Genomic DNA, 17,038 nt, shown 5'->3' on the forward strand with positions numbered 1-17,038 from the left:
AGTCAGTTTCATTAACTGCTGAGCCATGACGGGAACTCCCCAAAGAACTTTTTTACATAAATGTTTGTTTATATATTTTTAAAAGAAAGGGATGTATTATTTTTAATAACTTTAATTAGCTGTCTACCCTTATCAGCTTTGAGCAGTTAACTAAAAATTTACCTCTCCAGCCTGACTTTTTTTTTTAATGAAGCAGTTTTTAAAAATTTATGTATTTATTGGCCACGTCCATGGCAGATGGAAGTTCCAAGGCCAGAGATCAAACCCACATCACAGCAGCTGCAGTGACAACACTGCATCCTTAACCCACTGTGCCATGGCAGGAACTCCATATTCAGTGACTTTTAATACAAACATTTCAAAAGGAATGCCTGGATATCATCCAAAATTCAGTGTTAGAAGAATGGCACTTGGTATTTTTCTTTCTCAAGCTAGCCTCTCTTAATTGTCCCTTTTCAGTGCTACTATCATTGTCTTTCAGTATAGAAAATGTGTAAATTTTTTTTTTTTTTGGCCATACCCACATCATATGGAAGTTCCTAGGCCAGGAATTGAACCCACACCACAGGAGTGACAATGCCAGATCTTTAACCCACTGAGCCAACAGGGAACGTCTAAAAATGTGTCATTTTGACACCTCCCTTTTCTCCAATTCATTATGATATGCCACAATTTTTCTTTCTTTCTTTTTTTTTTTTTTGCTTTTTAATTTCCCTAGTTAGATAGTAAACTCTTTTAAGGCAAGGTATTAGATTTGTTTTGTTTCAATTTCTCATCCCTCATGGTAATTACTTGGTAAAACTTTTTGGCTAATGTGATTTCTCTGTAGCCTGTGTTCCTGTGTGAAAACTTTATTTAATAAGCTCTCTCTCCTTAAATGAGGTACTCTGGGAAACCTTGGGAAGGCTCCAAGAGAGCCAGGAATATTTTAAGCATTCACCTTTCTGGGGGCAAAAGACTGGTAAAGATCTGTGATAACTTCTACATTATGAAGTAGTCTCTAGATTTCAGTAGTTTAAGTTGAAGGTGTTTTGAGACAGGAGCAATAAAAAATGTAGTTTGGGGCATATGTAGAAATTACTGTAATCTTAGTTTTAGAATGGACCGCTTGTTCATTTATAGCTTAATGTTATTTTTTTTAAATTTAAGAATGGAGTTTTATAGCAAATATTAATCTTTATATCAGTAATATATCTTCCATTTCAAAATATTCTTTAATTAAAAAAAAAAAACTCCCTCTTTTTTCACAGGACTTCCTGATCCATTTGCTAAGGTGGTGGTTGATGGATCTGGGCAGTGCCATTCTACAGATACTGTGAAGAATACACTCGATCCAAAGTGGAATCAGCATTATGACCTGTAGGTTTCAACAATTTATTTGAAATAAAATACAGAATCACTATTATTTGATATAGTCTTTGAAAAGAGTCACTGAAATCTGTGTTTGATCTGTGGTGTAGTTTGGTCCTCACCGAGGGGTACAAAACCTGGTGTGAAGGCATTTTGGCCCATTGATTGCTGGTTTTAGAAGATGAAGTGTCCTTAATAAGCCCATGAAGAATCGAATGTAGGAGTTCCCGTCGTGGCGCAGTAGTTAACGAATCCGACTAGGAACCATGAGGTTGCGGGTTCAAGCCCTGGCCTTGCTCAGTGGGTTAAGGATCCAGTGTTGCCGTGAGCTGTGGTGTAGGTTGCAGATGTGGCCCGGATCCCGCGTTGCTGTGGCTCTGGCATAGACTGACAGCTACAGCTCCGATTCAACCCCTAGCCTGGGAACCTCCGTATGCCACAGGAGCGGCCCAAGAAATGGCAAAAAGACCAAAAAAAAAAAAAAAGAATAGAATGTATACACAGTATAGAGCAACCCCCCAATCTTTTTTTCAATCAAATAAAGATGCTACTTCACTTTAGGTCAGTTATGAGTATACAATCGGAAATCATAATTGGAGTACACTCATAGGCATTCCTCTTGTTTCTTACATGGATCATTCCTTCTCACTTTTATTTTAATCATAGTGGCACATGTACCTTTTTAAAAAGGCAAATGATACTGTAAGGTTTTTTTGTTGTTGTTGTTTTTGACTTTTTTTGCCTTTTCTAGGACTGTTCCCTTGGCACTGTAAGGTTTTTAATGGGAAAAGACAGTTCTCTATCCCATTCTTATACCTGATTCCCATTCTCAAAGCAAAACTCTTTTTAATGACTTTGGCTGTTTTAGAATTCTCTTTTGTTTCTAGATATCATGCCTGTTCATAGCGTTTTAATATAAGTGTATATATTTACTTAGCGTTATATTATTTTTAAATTCCTGCTGAAGAATATGATTTAGCTTTTATAGCTCATCTCTCTCATCTCATTCTTACAACATCCACATGCCCCTCTTCTTCTCCTGAACCTTTTTGGCTAAACCATTATTCTGTGTTTATGTTTTCATGGTCATGTAATGTTCATAACTGAGTCACATGGTGTGCAATGATTACATTTTCTTTCTCAACAACTTTTGTTTGCCATTTGTTTAGTTTTCCATCTGTCTCATTCAGTAATTCACAATCTCTCCTACAGTACTGAACAACTCTCTGCATATGTTCACCGTATGAGATAACTTTGGCTTTGTTTTCTTCTTGGAGATGTCCCTGCTAGAGCCTCTGTCCTTCTGCTTCAGTCTGGGCTGAGGGGTGTCTAAGACCTCCTGCACAGTTGTCCTGGGACTTGCCTTTATCATTATGTTGGGAATTTCTTTTCTTTCTTCTAGGTCCAATGACTGTCTTTTTTTGTTTACCTCCCAATGTCTTCCATTATTACCTTGAGAAAGAGTACAACGATGGGGAAAATTTCTTTGAGATCTTACCTGAAAATATATTTTGTCATCTTACTTGATTGGTAGTTTGAGTATAGACTTCTAGAAGGTGAGACATAACTTTTCTTTAATTTTTTTTTCTTGGCTGCGGCGTACAGTTTCTTAATGTGGGATCTCAGTTCCCAGACCAAAGGTTGAACCTGGGCTGCAGTGGTAAAAGCACCAGATAACCCCTAGACCACCAGGGAGCTTCCTACTTTTCCTTCAGATTTTAAATACATTGCTCTACCTTCTTCTAGGTCTAGATCAGCACTGCCGAATAGAAACACAGTGTAAGCCTAATACTGTGTTTTATTTCATTCAGTGTATCTTAACTATCTTCATTGCAACATGACATCAATTTAAAGTAATCACGTTGTTTCTTTTAAACTAAGTATTTGAAGTCAGGGGCTTGTTTAGCACTCACACAGTGCATCAGTCTGGATTAGCTACATTTCAAGGACTCAGTAGCCCCATGTGCCCAGTTTGGATAGTGCCAGTTTCCAGTACTGCTGATGACCTCCTGATTGTGATCCTTCATGATTGTTGTTTTCCACTGGAAGACTTCAAGGTATTCTTTTCATGCCTGATGTTAAAATTTTTTAATGATGGACTTGGTATATCTGAAATACAGTGCTAGATACTTAGTGTGACGTTTTAATGTGGATACTTAAACTCTGTAGTTATGGAAAACTTTTCTGTTTATTTACTATCCAAGGATGATTTCCTCTCTTCTCCATCTTCTTTCTTTCTCTCTTCCCTTTTCTGGAACTCCTGTTGTTAAGATGTTATTCCTCCTGACATGCAGCATTTAGTTGTCCTATCTTTTTTCTCCCATATTTTATCTTAGTTTTTTTAACAATAAGTTTTTAATAAAATTTATTTTAGTAAAAAATTAAAAACAGTGAAATATTTGGGATGTTTCCCCAACTTTATATTCCAGTGTTCCTCTTTGTTATAATTTCTGCTCTCAAATTTTTAATTTCCAGTATCATTTTGCCTTCTGATGATCCCTTTTTCATAACTTCCTCTTATTTCCTTAGATGCAGTATCTTCTCTGGTGAAAGAAGTATTATAGTTTTTTTCTGTTGCATTGCCTCTCTTTTCTCAGGTTTTGTTTTTTTGTATTAGTTTGGTTTGGGTTTCTGTCTTTTTATATTTCAGGGAAGGCATTTAAATGTTGATTGGAAACTTTCTACCCATAAGTAGAGCTGGTCAACTTGCTAGGGTAATCAGAAGTAACTGTGACATTTTCATTGAGCAGAATTCTCCCTTCTTCCTGGGGACTGTATTTGTATTCTTAGATGCTAGTGTTCTTGGATCTGAATGGTGTAAGGATGCTAGGAGGTCTCTGCATTCACTAGATTGACCTCTTCCTAATACTGTTTTTATTACAAAACGTCACTCCCTCCCTTGGCTGTGCTTAGTGTCCCTGAGTAGAGAAGGTTTTAGAGAATAAGCTGTGGTTTCCTGCCAGGATTGAGGATGAGCTGGGTTGGGAAAGGGATTCAAGAATTTGTACCATTCCTTTTACTTTATTTATTTTATTATTTTACCTTTTCTTTTGGCCACACCCGCAGTATATGGAAGTTCCTGGGCTGTAACTGCAACCTATGCCACATCAACGGCAAAACCAGATCCTTACCCCACTCTGCTGGGCTAGGGATCGACTCCCCACTGCTGCAGAAACAATGCAGGATCCTTACCTGCTGCACCACAGTGGGAACTCCTATTTTACTTTTTAAATTGAGGCATAGTTGATTTACCCTTTCTATTTTTTTAAAACAATTTCACCAATCCTTCCATTTCAGCCTAATCTCACCGTTGGAGTATATTGAGCTTACAATGACAGTATTTCAGAGGTTTGATGGCAGTAATAGTCTTGTTTCAGGGGGTCTTTTGCTTCCTGCAGGCTTTGGTTTCAGTTTTTTCCAGGTTGTTAATTCCATTATCTCATGCTCTCTCTAAACTCCCATTTTCTTAACACCTCTCATGTTATATGTTAATTGTCCTCATATTCTGACTTTGTAAGTTTTTAGCCTTTTAAGCTTCATAGTAATTTATTTCACTCTCCATCAGCTTCAACTTTTCTTCTAAATGTTCCACTTTATTTATTCTCTATGAAGCTGCCTAGGCTTTTGAGTTCTTTTTTTTTTTTTTTTTTGAAAGTCACACCCATAGCATATGGAAGTTCCCAAGCTAGGGGTCCAGTTGGAACTGTAGCTGCCAGCCTACACCACAGCCACAGCAACACTGGATTCAAGCAGTGTCTGTGACCTACATCACAGCTTATGGCAATGCCAGATCCTTAAACCACTGAGCAAGGCCAGGGATCAAACCCGCATCCTCATGGATGCTAGTTGGATTCGTTCCCACTGAGCCACAACAGGAGCTCCTTGAGTTCTTAATCAAATTGTTTAAAGCCATTTCTTTTAGCTTCAGTAGATCTAAATTCAGCCAAAGACCCAGCTACAACAATGAACAAGACTAGTCCTCTGAACTTATAGTTATGTGCTGAATAAAGTATATAGGAAATTATAAACAGGGTGATAAGAATATGGGTGCCATGGAAATAGATAGAACTTCTTTATACAGATGTAGGAGTTGGGAAGAGCATCCTAGAAAAAGTAGCACTTAGACCTTAAGTAGGAGTTAACTTGAGGAAGGAGAAGGTGAGAAGGCTCTAAGCAGAAGCAGTCTTTGTGAAGACCCAGAGGTAAAAGAGAACATGATTCTGAAAACATTTCAGAGAGGCAGCATTTGGTAAGTTCATGTAAGGTAAAGGGAGTGTAGTGAAAGACAGGCCATGAGAGAGGCAAGCAGGAGCCAGCTCATGAAGGTGCTTGCAAGTCTCTTAGTAAGTTTGAATATGCTCTTAAAAGCAATGGGGAGGAATGAAGGGCTTTTAAGTGGGGAAGTGCTGTTAATCAGATTTATTATATTCAGGAAGGGACACTTTGGCTATAATGTGAAGAATGGCTTAGAGGGAGCCAAGAATGGCAAGGAAACTAGTTCCAACATTATGAAAGACGCGGGCAAATAGAAAATGATAACTTTATATTAGAAGAGTGGTAATGTATATGGAGATATATAGGCATTCTAAGTATTTCTAATATGGCCTTAAAACTTAAATTCTTTTTTGGCCACAGTGTGCAGAGGCTTGATGTAGGATCCCAATTCCCAGACCAGGGATTAGACCCAAGCCACAGTGGTGAAAGCACTGAGACCTAACCACTAGGCCACCAGGGAACTCCCTCCTCCCCCAATTTTTTTTTATCCTTGGAAAAAAATGAAACAAACGAAACTGTACTATACCCTGTGCTTGCTGTATTTGGCTCACGGGCTGTGGTTTTCCTGTGGACCTCCACCTTAGAGTCCTTGCTTTCCTACTTTGCTGCTGCTGCTCTAGTCCTTCTCAACACAGTCTCTATAATGATCCGGTTAAAAGGTTTTTCAGATCTTGTTACTCTTCTGTTCCACATCCCCCACTGGCTTCCTATCTTAGAGTAAAAGCCAGAGTTCATACCACGACTGACAGCGCCCTTTATGTTTTGTCCCTTGTGCTGTTAAGACAGGCTAACTGAAATGATAGAAAACCCCGAATTTTCAGTGGCTTGATACAATAGAAGTGTATTTTGATATAAAGTCCATTTGGCGGGGAGGTGAGACACTGTCACACAATCATTCACACAGCAAAAGCTCCCCTATTTTCAGTGTATGTTCCCAAGGTCTGTCTGGGCTTTGACATTCAACCTCCTAACCGGATGTTTAACAGTGATTTGGTGGGTAGGCTGCTGTAAGGCCTCAGGCAATCACTCTTTTAGCATACCTGTATGTCAGGCTTACCACTTGGAAAACTGATTTAGTGCCATTTTTTTTCTTAATATTTGGATTGGGGTAATTTAGCTGTTTAATACTTGATTGTGATTCTAGAATTTTGACATATCATGGAGCACAGACTTGCCAAGTTAGGTTTGTTTAAATCTGTTTGAAAATCGATAACATGCATTACTGAAAGATATTTTAGTTCATATTTTTATTTGCAGCAGTAGAAATGAAACTCGAGTTGACTTAATTTTTAAAAATCATTAGCTTGCATAATTAAAAGTCTAGGAAGGTAGGCATGCTTTAACATAGCAGGATCCAGGGCCTCAAGTGTGCCTTCCATGTTACTCATTTAAATTTTAAGTGGTCTAGGTTTATTTATTTTTTTTAATATATCAGGTGAAGTTTTATAATATTATTGCTTTACTGAATGACACTTTAAGGTCAAGGTTGCTGGACCAAAAATTTGACCTCGTAGAGTCATTGAAATATATTTAGGGTTCTATTGATATAATTATTTTATTATATTTTTGCATGGGATGACACCATGTTAACAATTGGCTGTGGTAGAGCTCTACATACTTGCAGGTATATGCACAGACAAGTATAGTAACGCTTTTCCCTGCTCTGCTTGTCTGCAGGCAGTGAAGTGAAACCTGCAAGAGTCCTGCTCGCTCAAGGCCTGCATACAGGAAAGAAGCAGGGGAAAAGCGTTACAATCAGCTTTTGTTCTACAGCATTTTAAAACATAACAGGTATGTCAGATTTTTGGTCTGTCAGCCTTGACAATGCCCCTTGAAAATGAACTGAGCATTGGCTGAGGTAGTAGGTCATGCCATTGAAATGTATTTAAAATGTGACGGTGATAAAAGTTCTAAGATTTTTATTTTTGGAAAGAAAAAATCATCAACTTCCATAGGGTTATTTGGCACTAGCTATTAAAATCGTAAAAAGTAGTATTTTTATGAACAAAATTGTTACTCAGTCTGAGAGTGACAAATATGATAAATATATTAAAAATTCTTTGTGGATTTTACTTTTGAGTTTTTAAAGAAATTTAATTTCAGTTCTGTGGATAGATTGAATTCGAAACATACTTTGCAGAGTCTAGCCATACTCTAAAACACCTGTGATTTTAGACTATAGAAACAAAAGAAAATTTACACTACTCATATTTGCCAAGTTATTCATGCCGTAATTTGGGTTTTTTTAGGTATATTGGAAAGTCTGATTCAGTTACGATCAGTGTATGGAATCACAAGAAGATCCATAAAAAGCAAGGTGCTGGATTTCTTGGTTGTGTTCGTCTTCTTTCCAATGCCATCAACCGCCTCAAGGACACTGGTTGTGAGTACATACTAGTGCTTTAAAAAGTTTAAATACACATATTTAAATACACACACACACACACACGTATAGGTATTTTTTGATAGGCAGGGGTCCAAAAACTTAACTTCCTATGTATGTGTGAAACATTGGTAAAAAGTCCTGGTCTGAATTTATTTTGTTGACTTTTTAAAAAGAATGAAACAGTTTAAATATGTGAAGCCTAGAACAGAATCAGAGCTGATAGCTAGTTTCCAGTGAATAAGTGCCAAGAAATGATTGGTTTCTAGAAGAGTAAAAAGAAAGGTGTCAAAGTATGTATTCCTTTTTTTTTTTCTTTTCTTAGCACTCTTCTCTGGTTTTAGTGGATTTTCGAGATAAAGTTGAGTTTTACTTAGGTGATGGGAGTGTTTAAGGGAGGAATTCTTAGCAAATAAAAATATGCATACAACTGCTTTGAAAAATTAAAGGTTCTAAAAGTAAGACATTATTTTGAGTGAAAGATAGCTGTATTATCAACTTAACTATAGCTTAATTTTTTGTCAAACTGGTCAATTAGAAGATGAGACCAAGATCGAGACATTAGAAATGATATCTGTTTTAGATTGACAAGTTCACATTGACAAGTTCACTTATTAGCAGATATGTAACTCATGTAATGAAGTGACAAAACATCTTTTCCATGGAGCGTAGATGGAAATACCTTTTTGGCCACACCCGTGGCATATGGAAGTTCCTGGGCCAGGGATCTAATCTGAGCCGCAGCTGTGACCCATGCCACAGTTTCATCAGCACTGGATCCTTAACCCCACCCACCTCTCAACCCCAGATGTTCTTGGCAGAGGATCAGGCCTGTGCTGCCACGGAGACAATGCCGGATCTTAACCCACTGTACCACAGTGGGAACTCTGGAAATATCTTTTTCAATAGAATTTTTTTTGCTTTTTCTACAGAATTATTTTACATATATATATACACACACATATATGTACACATATATACATATACACACGTATACACACACACACACACACACACACACAACACACAAATCTAGCTGTTGTCATGGGATTTTAGCCCAGATGCCTATTCTAAGCAAAAATTCACATAGAATCTAGCTAAGGAAATTAATAAAGAAAAATAAATTTAGCTTTAAATGTTAGATACATTAAGAAATGATCCCATTTTAATGTAGAATGATACCATAGCCTAGTTATAAAAATATTACTGTTAAAAAGGACAAAATTGAGCTAGAAATTCTGAAGGGAATTTAAGGGCACCTGAGAATTTCTTAAATTTCTGGGTTAACAGGGTGAACAGTAGGAGATAGAAGACGGGATTGGAAAAGGTCTGGCGTATGAAAACAAACCATTTTTTTATTCTAACGCAATGCAGCAGGCAAACTGAAAACTTACAAGTCCACACGTATGACTTTATTTCTGGTTCAGTTTAGCTAACGTTTATTGGAACTTAAACATGCCAGGTGCTATTCTAAACTTTGATGATATAAAGGTAAATAAGCATAAATCCTGTCCTCTGAGAAACAAGAGCAAAGGCCTGTTGGCAAAGGGAGTAGGACACATCAGAAGGACTGAACAGAAGAGGGATTGTTCTGCACAGGTCCACTATGCCGCTGTCTTAGTAGTGTCCCTTTATTTTGCAAAGGGAAAAATGTCTATTTGTGGCTGGATAGCCAGATGTGGTATAGATTTTTCTTTCTATTGCTTGTGAATGTTTCATTGCAGTAATTTATATAACCTTTTTGATGTATAGTAGCATTTAATTTTTCAAACACCTGTGGGTTTGAGTGTAGAATGCAAGGGCTAAGATATGGTCTCCTCCTTTTATCAATTCATAATTTATTTAAGTAGACAGATGGCATACAGCTATAAAAGAATTCAATTATAAACTCTATGAGCAAAGTAAAATCAGCATGCAGTGGGTGACATTGTTCCTTACTACAACTGGCCAGGCTAGTATTATATCACAGTTTACATAAATAATTTAATGTGAGGTAAGTAATACAGTTAGACATTAGAAAATCAAGACTTGGGGGATAAATTGCTTGAGAACGACAACTATTAAGTGGCAAGCCAAGACTTAGACTAAAGTGTTCTGAAATCTTTGGAGAGAAAATAACTGCATGTTGGCACCATTGTCTTAGAATTTTTGAAATCTGAATTTGTCAAAACTTTTGTTGAGACATTTATACTAACTATGTATGCAGTTAGAGCATTTTAAATATTTGTTTCATCATTAAAACAATTCTTTAAATGATTGGTCTGATTTCTAATGGATTGTAGAAATTTACTGTCAGTCTGTAGATGTTAGAATTGCTAATACCAGCTAATTTTTTTTAATTGCCTTTTTGTTGTTGTTGATTTGAAATAGATCAGAGGTTGGATCTATGCAAACTTGGGCCAAATGACAATGATACAGTTAGAGGACAGATAGTAGGTAAGTGTGGAATTTAAAGTTATGTGAATTTTGGCTTCTTTAAGCTGACCTAAACTCTGAATACCTTTTAAATCAAAGTACAATAACTATAGCCTCATTGTATTGGCATGTAATAAAGGAGTTATGCACAATTATTTGAATAGTGGATCCAGAATCCAGGCCAACTTAATTTTTAAAAAAAGCAAAAAAAAAGGAGTTCCCCTTGTGGTGCAGCAGTGGGATAAGGATCCTGCATTGTCGTGAGGTCACAGATGCGGCGTGGATTCCGTATTCCGTGTTGATATGGCATAGGCTGGCAGCTGTAGCTCCGATTAGACCCCTAGCCTGAGAACTTCCATATGCCTTGTGTACGGCCTGAAAAAACAACAACAACAAAAAAAACAACAACTATATGATGTAAAAAGTATAGGCTCCTAATATGAAGAACTGTTGATCCTTTAGAAGGGAATTCATTTGAAGTATACAGAAACAGTAGGGCACTGAGAAAGAAGTATTAAATTTTTCTGAAAGTAATTCTCAAACTTTTTTGAGTAAGAAGAGAATATTCTATTGAACTCTTTGTTTATTAATGCTTTATAGTTTTAATGTAATATATATATATATATATATTGGTCTTTTTTGTCTTTATAGGGCCACACCCGTGGCATATGCAGGTTCCCAGGCTAGGGGTCTAATTGGAGCTTTTTTTTTAGTTGAAAAAAGTAGAATGAAGAATGGTGGAATATCACTGACTGAAGAAAGGAGAAAATTGTTACCTTACTTACAAAATACTTAGTGGGTTAGTGGGGCTATCTTAAATTGACTTCTTTTATAAAATTTCTGAGACTTAAGAATTGCTAGATTGAAATTTGATACCTAGAGTGGTAGGACAACTGAAGTGGGCTCCTTCGAAGCTTCTTGAAGAAAAATGCAGTTTGAATCTTACTATTTTATTATAGAGCAGAATTTAGAATGATTACATTATATGAAACTATCAGAGAAGTTTTAGTTGTATTTGAAGGACTTAATTTTACAAGGCAGTGAATTGGGTTCATAGTTCAGGAGTTGCCAGAGTAGCACAGCATCATAACAAAAGCCTTATTGTGGTTATCACAGGGAAATATTAACAGTACAGCATTATTCATAATTCCTGTCATTCTTAGATTGAAAAGGGTATTAAAAAATCAAAAATAAATTTTGACATATAAAACTTTTAAATATAATTGTTCCTACTTTATTGATTTGCTGTGTTGTGTAATGTTTGCCAATTAATGTTCAGTAGTAACAAAATAGTTTTACTGGGTGTGAATTTGCACTTATAAAAATAGCAGACTTGGGGTTTTCCTTCTGGCATAGTAGGTTAAGGATTTGGCATTGTCACTGCTGCAACCCGGGTTGCTGCTGTGGCACAGGTTCTTTCCCTGGCCTGGGAACTTCCACATGCTACAGACATGGCAAAAAAAAAAAAAAGACCCCCCCCCCCATTGTCAGTGGTTAGAAATATACTTACTGGAGTAGGCTACATAAAAAAAGAAATTAAAGTGTGCGTGTGTGCATGAAATTTAAAGCTCTGTGAATTTGGTATTCATAATACCAACTGCTTTATGATCCTGCAGTTGGTGGCCCAGACGCAAACATTATGCTTTATGATCCTGCAGTTCTGTCTAGTTCTGACATTTAATAACAACTTGTTATTGCTGAATTAGAACTTTATAGATAATCGTAAATATATGCATATAATACCTTTTGGGAAATGGAGAAAAGAACACTAGAACACTAACTTAAAATATGCATATGTCCCTTTCTAATAGTTTCATATATATGTATATGTATATTTTTGATTTTAATTACAGTGAACATAAATTTTTTTATTTTATCTTTTTCAGTTCCTGTAACCATTATTAGTATTTATAATTAATGCTTTTTAAAGGACGAATTATAACTTTAAGTCCAGTGATTTAAGTTGTTTTGCTATTGTAACACCAAAACTTGAAAACATTTTTGTACATTTAGCTTTTTTTTTTTAGATTACCTTAGAAAAAAAACTCCCAATTTGAGATGATTAATTCAAGAGTTGCAAACCTTTTCTGTTTAAAATTGTTACTCAGTTCTTTCCATCTCTTTTGATGTTTTTCTTGTTTTTTATAATTATAAAATAAAATGTAGACAGAGAACTTAAGGAGCACCTATAATGTGCCACCATTGTCATTACCCTCATGTATACCTTCTTTGTTTTTGTTTTTGTCTTTTGTCTTTTTGGGGGCCTCACCTGGGACATATAGAGGTTCCCAGGCTAGGGGTCTAATCAGAACTGTTGTTGCCGGCTTACGCCAGAGCCACAGCAATGCCAGGTCGAGCCACGTCTGTGACCTACCCCTCAGCTCACGGCAACGCTGGATCCTTAACCCACTGAGCGAGGCCAGGGATTAAACCCACAACCTCATGGTTCCTAGTCGGATTTGTTTCCATTGCGACGTGACGGGAACTCCCCCTGTTTTTAAAATGAGATTGTACCTTGCAGATTTTTAAATAAGCTGTGTTTTAATCTTACAATTTCTTTTCTTTTTTTTTTTCTTTCTTAAATCTGTGGATACATTTCTATAGCATTTTTAATATTGGTGCATGTTAAGCAAATAAATAATTGAACCATTCCCTTATTGGATGTTTACCTTGTTTCTGATGTTTTAAAACTATGAACAGTGCTCTGAATAACATTTCTGTGACTCATATATTGCTAGAATTAGGCTGTTTAGAAGTACAATCTCACCTAAAAATTGTTTAGATGTTTTGTGATACAGTCTGGAGATGTACATTAATGTTCATGAAATCCTTTAGCTTTGAATCTTAATATTATTCTAAACAAAGTTAATGAGAAAATACATTGTTTCTGCTGTGATTATATTTTGATTAGCATTTCACTTAGCTTTTCTGTATAAAAACTGCGTAGCACAGTTTGCTGGTCTAATTTCACCCTAACGTTTTATTTACATTCACTGAGGAGTTTGCTAATGTTGTCTCCTATGGCTGGAACTTACATAAAAGAGCGATGTGGTAAACTTCATGATTTTTCGAATTATTCACAGAGCTAGAAGACTTCAGAATTTTGAGACCCTTACTAGAATGAAGGGTTTTAAGATGTCGTGCTTTATATAGTAACCTATGAATTCCTTAAAAAGTTGGGTTATAGTCAAGTTTGCCTGTACCTCTTTTGGGAGAGTTGTCAAAAACAGATCAAGAAAAGACTTCAGGCATATCATTTAGCCTAATTTCCTCATTATTCAGGTTGAGATTATCTAAACGTCAGGAATGTGAAGACAACAGTGCTAAATAAACTAGTTAGTAGAGCCCAGCCTAGAGCTCATATCTCTTGCTTCCAAGTTTATAGTGGTTGTTTTATACTATACTGGATGATCATGTACTGTTGTTTGTTTGTTTTTTAACAGCCGCACCCTGTGGTACATGGAAGTTCCTGGATTAGGGGTCAAATCAGAGCGGTAGCTGCTGGCCTACGCCACCGCCATGGCAACCCCAGATCTGAGCCACATCTGCAACCTGTGCCGAAGCTTGTGGCAACAACAGATCCTTAACCCACTGAGCAAGGCCAGGGATTGAACCCACGTCCTCACGGACACTATGTCAGGTTCTTAGCTGCTGAGCCACAATGGGAACGCCTCATGTTCTGTTGTGACTTGTGAAATCAAAATATTTCCTTATTGCTAGAATCATGTGTGTGTGTGTGTGTTTAAATGGGTCAAGAATTAAACCTAAATTTGGAGTTCCCATCGTGACGCAGTGGTTAATGAATCTGACTGGGAACCATGAGATTGTGGGTTTGATCCCTGGCCTTGCTCAATGGATTAAGGATCCGGCATTGCCATGAGCTGTGGTGTGGATTGCAGGTGCGGCTCGGCTCCCCCGTTGCTGTGGCCCAAGAAATGGTAAAAAGACCAAAAAAAAAAAAAAAAAAAAAAAAAAAGAATTAAGCCTAAATTAATATGAACTTTTCAAATTCCTCTGTACATAAATGTACCTTTTCTTGTGTTACGCCTCTTCTTAAGTGCAGTAATGGCCTTCCATTGCACCATTACAATGGGAAAAAAGACTCTCCTCCATGAATATGATAAAATGTAGAAAACCTTAAAGGGAAAAAAATCTCATTAACAAAGAAATTGCAGAATTGAGTGGAAACTAGAGTTCAATCTAAAATATTAAAGTAAGCTAAGCCAGATATCTTTTTTGTGTGTGTGTGTGTGTGTCTTTTTGCCTTTTCTTGAGAGCCGCTCCCATGGCATATGGAGGCTCCCAGGCTAGGGGTCTAATCAGAGCTGTAGCCACCGGCCTACACCACAGCCACAGCAACATGGGATCCAAGCCGAGGCTGAGACCCACACCACAGCTCACGGCAACGCCAGATCCTTAACCCACTGAGCAAGGGCGGGGACCGAACCCGCAACCTCATGGTTCCTAGTCGGATTTGTTAACCACTGTGCCACAATGGGAACTCCAGCCAGATGTCTCTTAAAGATAAATCTTTTAAATTGCAGTAATTATTTCTAGTTCTGTGATTCTTAGTTTGTTTTTGTTCTTTGATAGTAAGTCTTCAGTCCAGAGACCGGATAGGCACAGGAGGACAAGTTGTGGACTGCAGTCGTTTGTTTGATAATGATTTACCAGATGGGTAAGCTAAAATCACTAGAGGAATATGTAGATGATATCCTTAAAATAATAAAAGATAAGTTGGTGTTTTTTGTATATTTTAGAAATTTGTTAATTTCAGAATCTAGGTTTTCCTTGTACTTAGGAAATTATTAGTGAGGGATCTTGTCATAGTGAATTTATAAAATAAGCCATGAATTAGATATGTTACATATTTTTTTTAAGAGTCTTGAGTCAAATCAAACTTCTTAACAAATATAAATTTCCTGTAAATAGTGTATATTTAAAAGAAAAACTTTTTAAAATCAAAACTCAACCCATTATACACTTTAAATGGATATAATTTATTGTATGTAAACTATACCTCATGGAAGTTAATTAAAAATACTTTGCAAGTTAAAATCAGTGAGGTTTCAGAACTATTCTCAAACAAAGACAGGAAGCAGTGCTAAAAAGCCTAAGCTTTGGAATCACAGGTGAAATTTGTGTTTCAGCCCTGCCATTTCTATGTGGCCTTAGGAAAAATACTTAACTTCTCTGACTCTTTTTTTTTTTTTTTTGGTCTTTTTGCTATTTCTTGGGCCGCTCCCACGGCATATGGAGGTTCCCAGGCTAGGGGTCGAATCGGAGCTGTAGCTGCCGGCCTACGCCAGAGCTACAGCAACATGGGATCCGAGCCGCATCTGCAACCTACACCACAGCTCACGGCAACGCCGGATCGTTAACCCACTGAGCAAGGGCGGGGACCGAACCCGCGACCTCATGGTTCCTAGTCGGATTCGTTAACCATGCCGCCACGACGGGAACTCCCTGAGTCTCAGTTTTTTAAGTCCATAAAATGGATGAGGATAATAATAATAGAAGCAGTAGTAGTAACAGTAGCTAATTATTTATTAAGCACTTACTATATGTGAGACAGTGTGCTCAGTGCTTTACATGAATGATTTCATTTAAACCTCATTAACTACCCATGGCACATGTACTATGTAGGTATCATCCTCTTTTATAAATATAAGATAAAACTTATAGAAGTCAAATAAACTGATTAACTCATAAAACTAGTAAGCATAAGAATAAAGATTGGAATCTGGGTATCTAATTCTAGAATCACTTTATGAGAATTAAATGATATGTATATCATGTAATGATATATATATGTATGTAATGATAAATGATACAAAACACTTGTAACAGACACATACAACTCAATAAATGTTACTTATGTAGAATCTGAAAAATAATGCAAATGAACAAACAAAACAAAAACAGAATCATAGATACAAAGAACAAACTATTGGTTTGCCAGAGGAGAGAGGTGGGGAAATGGATGAAATATGTGAAGGGGATTAAGAGGTACAAACTTTTAAGTTGCAGAATAAATAAGTCTTGGAAATATAATGTACAACATAGGGAATAGAGTCAGTATTGTAGTAGCTTCATATGGTAACAGATGGTTTCTAGACTTGTTGTAGTGATCATTTTGTAGTGTGTACAAATGTTGAACCACTATTTGTGTACCTGAAACTAATATAATGTGTCAACTATACTTGATTTTTTTAAAAAAATCCATAGTTTTTAGTAGAAAGTGTGTAAGAGAAAATGAAAATATGAAGATGAGAAAAATTAGTTTGGGTAGACTAAGTGCTTTAGAAAGCTTTTATATATTTTTCTAGTTAAATTTAATTTAAAAAATTATGTCTAATTTTTTTTTTTTTAATGTGGTCTTTTCCCCCAACTAAATTCTGGAGAAATTAGTATAATTTAACTGAGGCTTGTTGACACATTGAGAAATTTTCAGTTTGGCTGATGGAAGATATTAGTCATACTTAAGTATAAATATTTTAGAAGCTTCAGAATTCCAGAAGATATATTGTACAGTTGTAAAATAAGTTTTAACAATTCCTGTATTCTGTGTATTGCTTTTTCAGTTTGTCATTTCTGATGCATAATAGCAAATCT

General features: G+C 36.5%; 1 protein-coding gene across 4 annotated transcripts in view; it reads left to right on the forward strand.

Moving 5' to 3' along the window:
* SMURF2 (SMAD specific E3 ubiquitin protein ligase 2) overlaps positions 1–17,038 on the forward strand; it is a 126,510-nt gene that overhangs the window by 71,471 nt on the left and 38,001 nt on the right. For 2 of the 4 annotated variants that reach the window (XM_084984024.1, XM_084984025.1), the window contains exons 3-7: positions 1,251–1,359; positions 7,303–7,416; positions 7,875–8,008; positions 10,379–10,444; positions 15,017–15,101. Coding sequence is in view for 2 of the 4 variants with exons in the window: in XM_021066753.2 (XP_020922412.1) it covers positions 1,251–1,359; positions 7,875–8,008; positions 10,379–10,444; positions 15,017–15,101 (394 nt within the window). In the remaining 2 variants the exon portion in view is untranslated. The remainder of the gene's footprint in view (positions 1–1,250; positions 1,360–7,302; positions 7,417–7,874; positions 8,009–10,378; positions 10,445–15,016; positions 15,102–17,038) is intronic. The other 2 variants (XM_021066753.2, XM_021066754.2) reach the window with 1 other exon arrangement.

The sequence above is a fragment of the Sus scrofa genome, chromosome 12 (genome assembly GCF_054392235.1).
Source record: "Sus scrofa isolate SSC_HxYL_T2T_F1_AM1 chromosome 12, Sscrofa_HxYL_maternal_Yorkshire_Landrace_v2.0, whole genome shotgun sequence".
NCBI classification, from domain to species: domain Eukaryota; kingdom Metazoa; phylum Chordata; class Mammalia; order Artiodactyla; family Suidae; genus Sus; species Sus scrofa.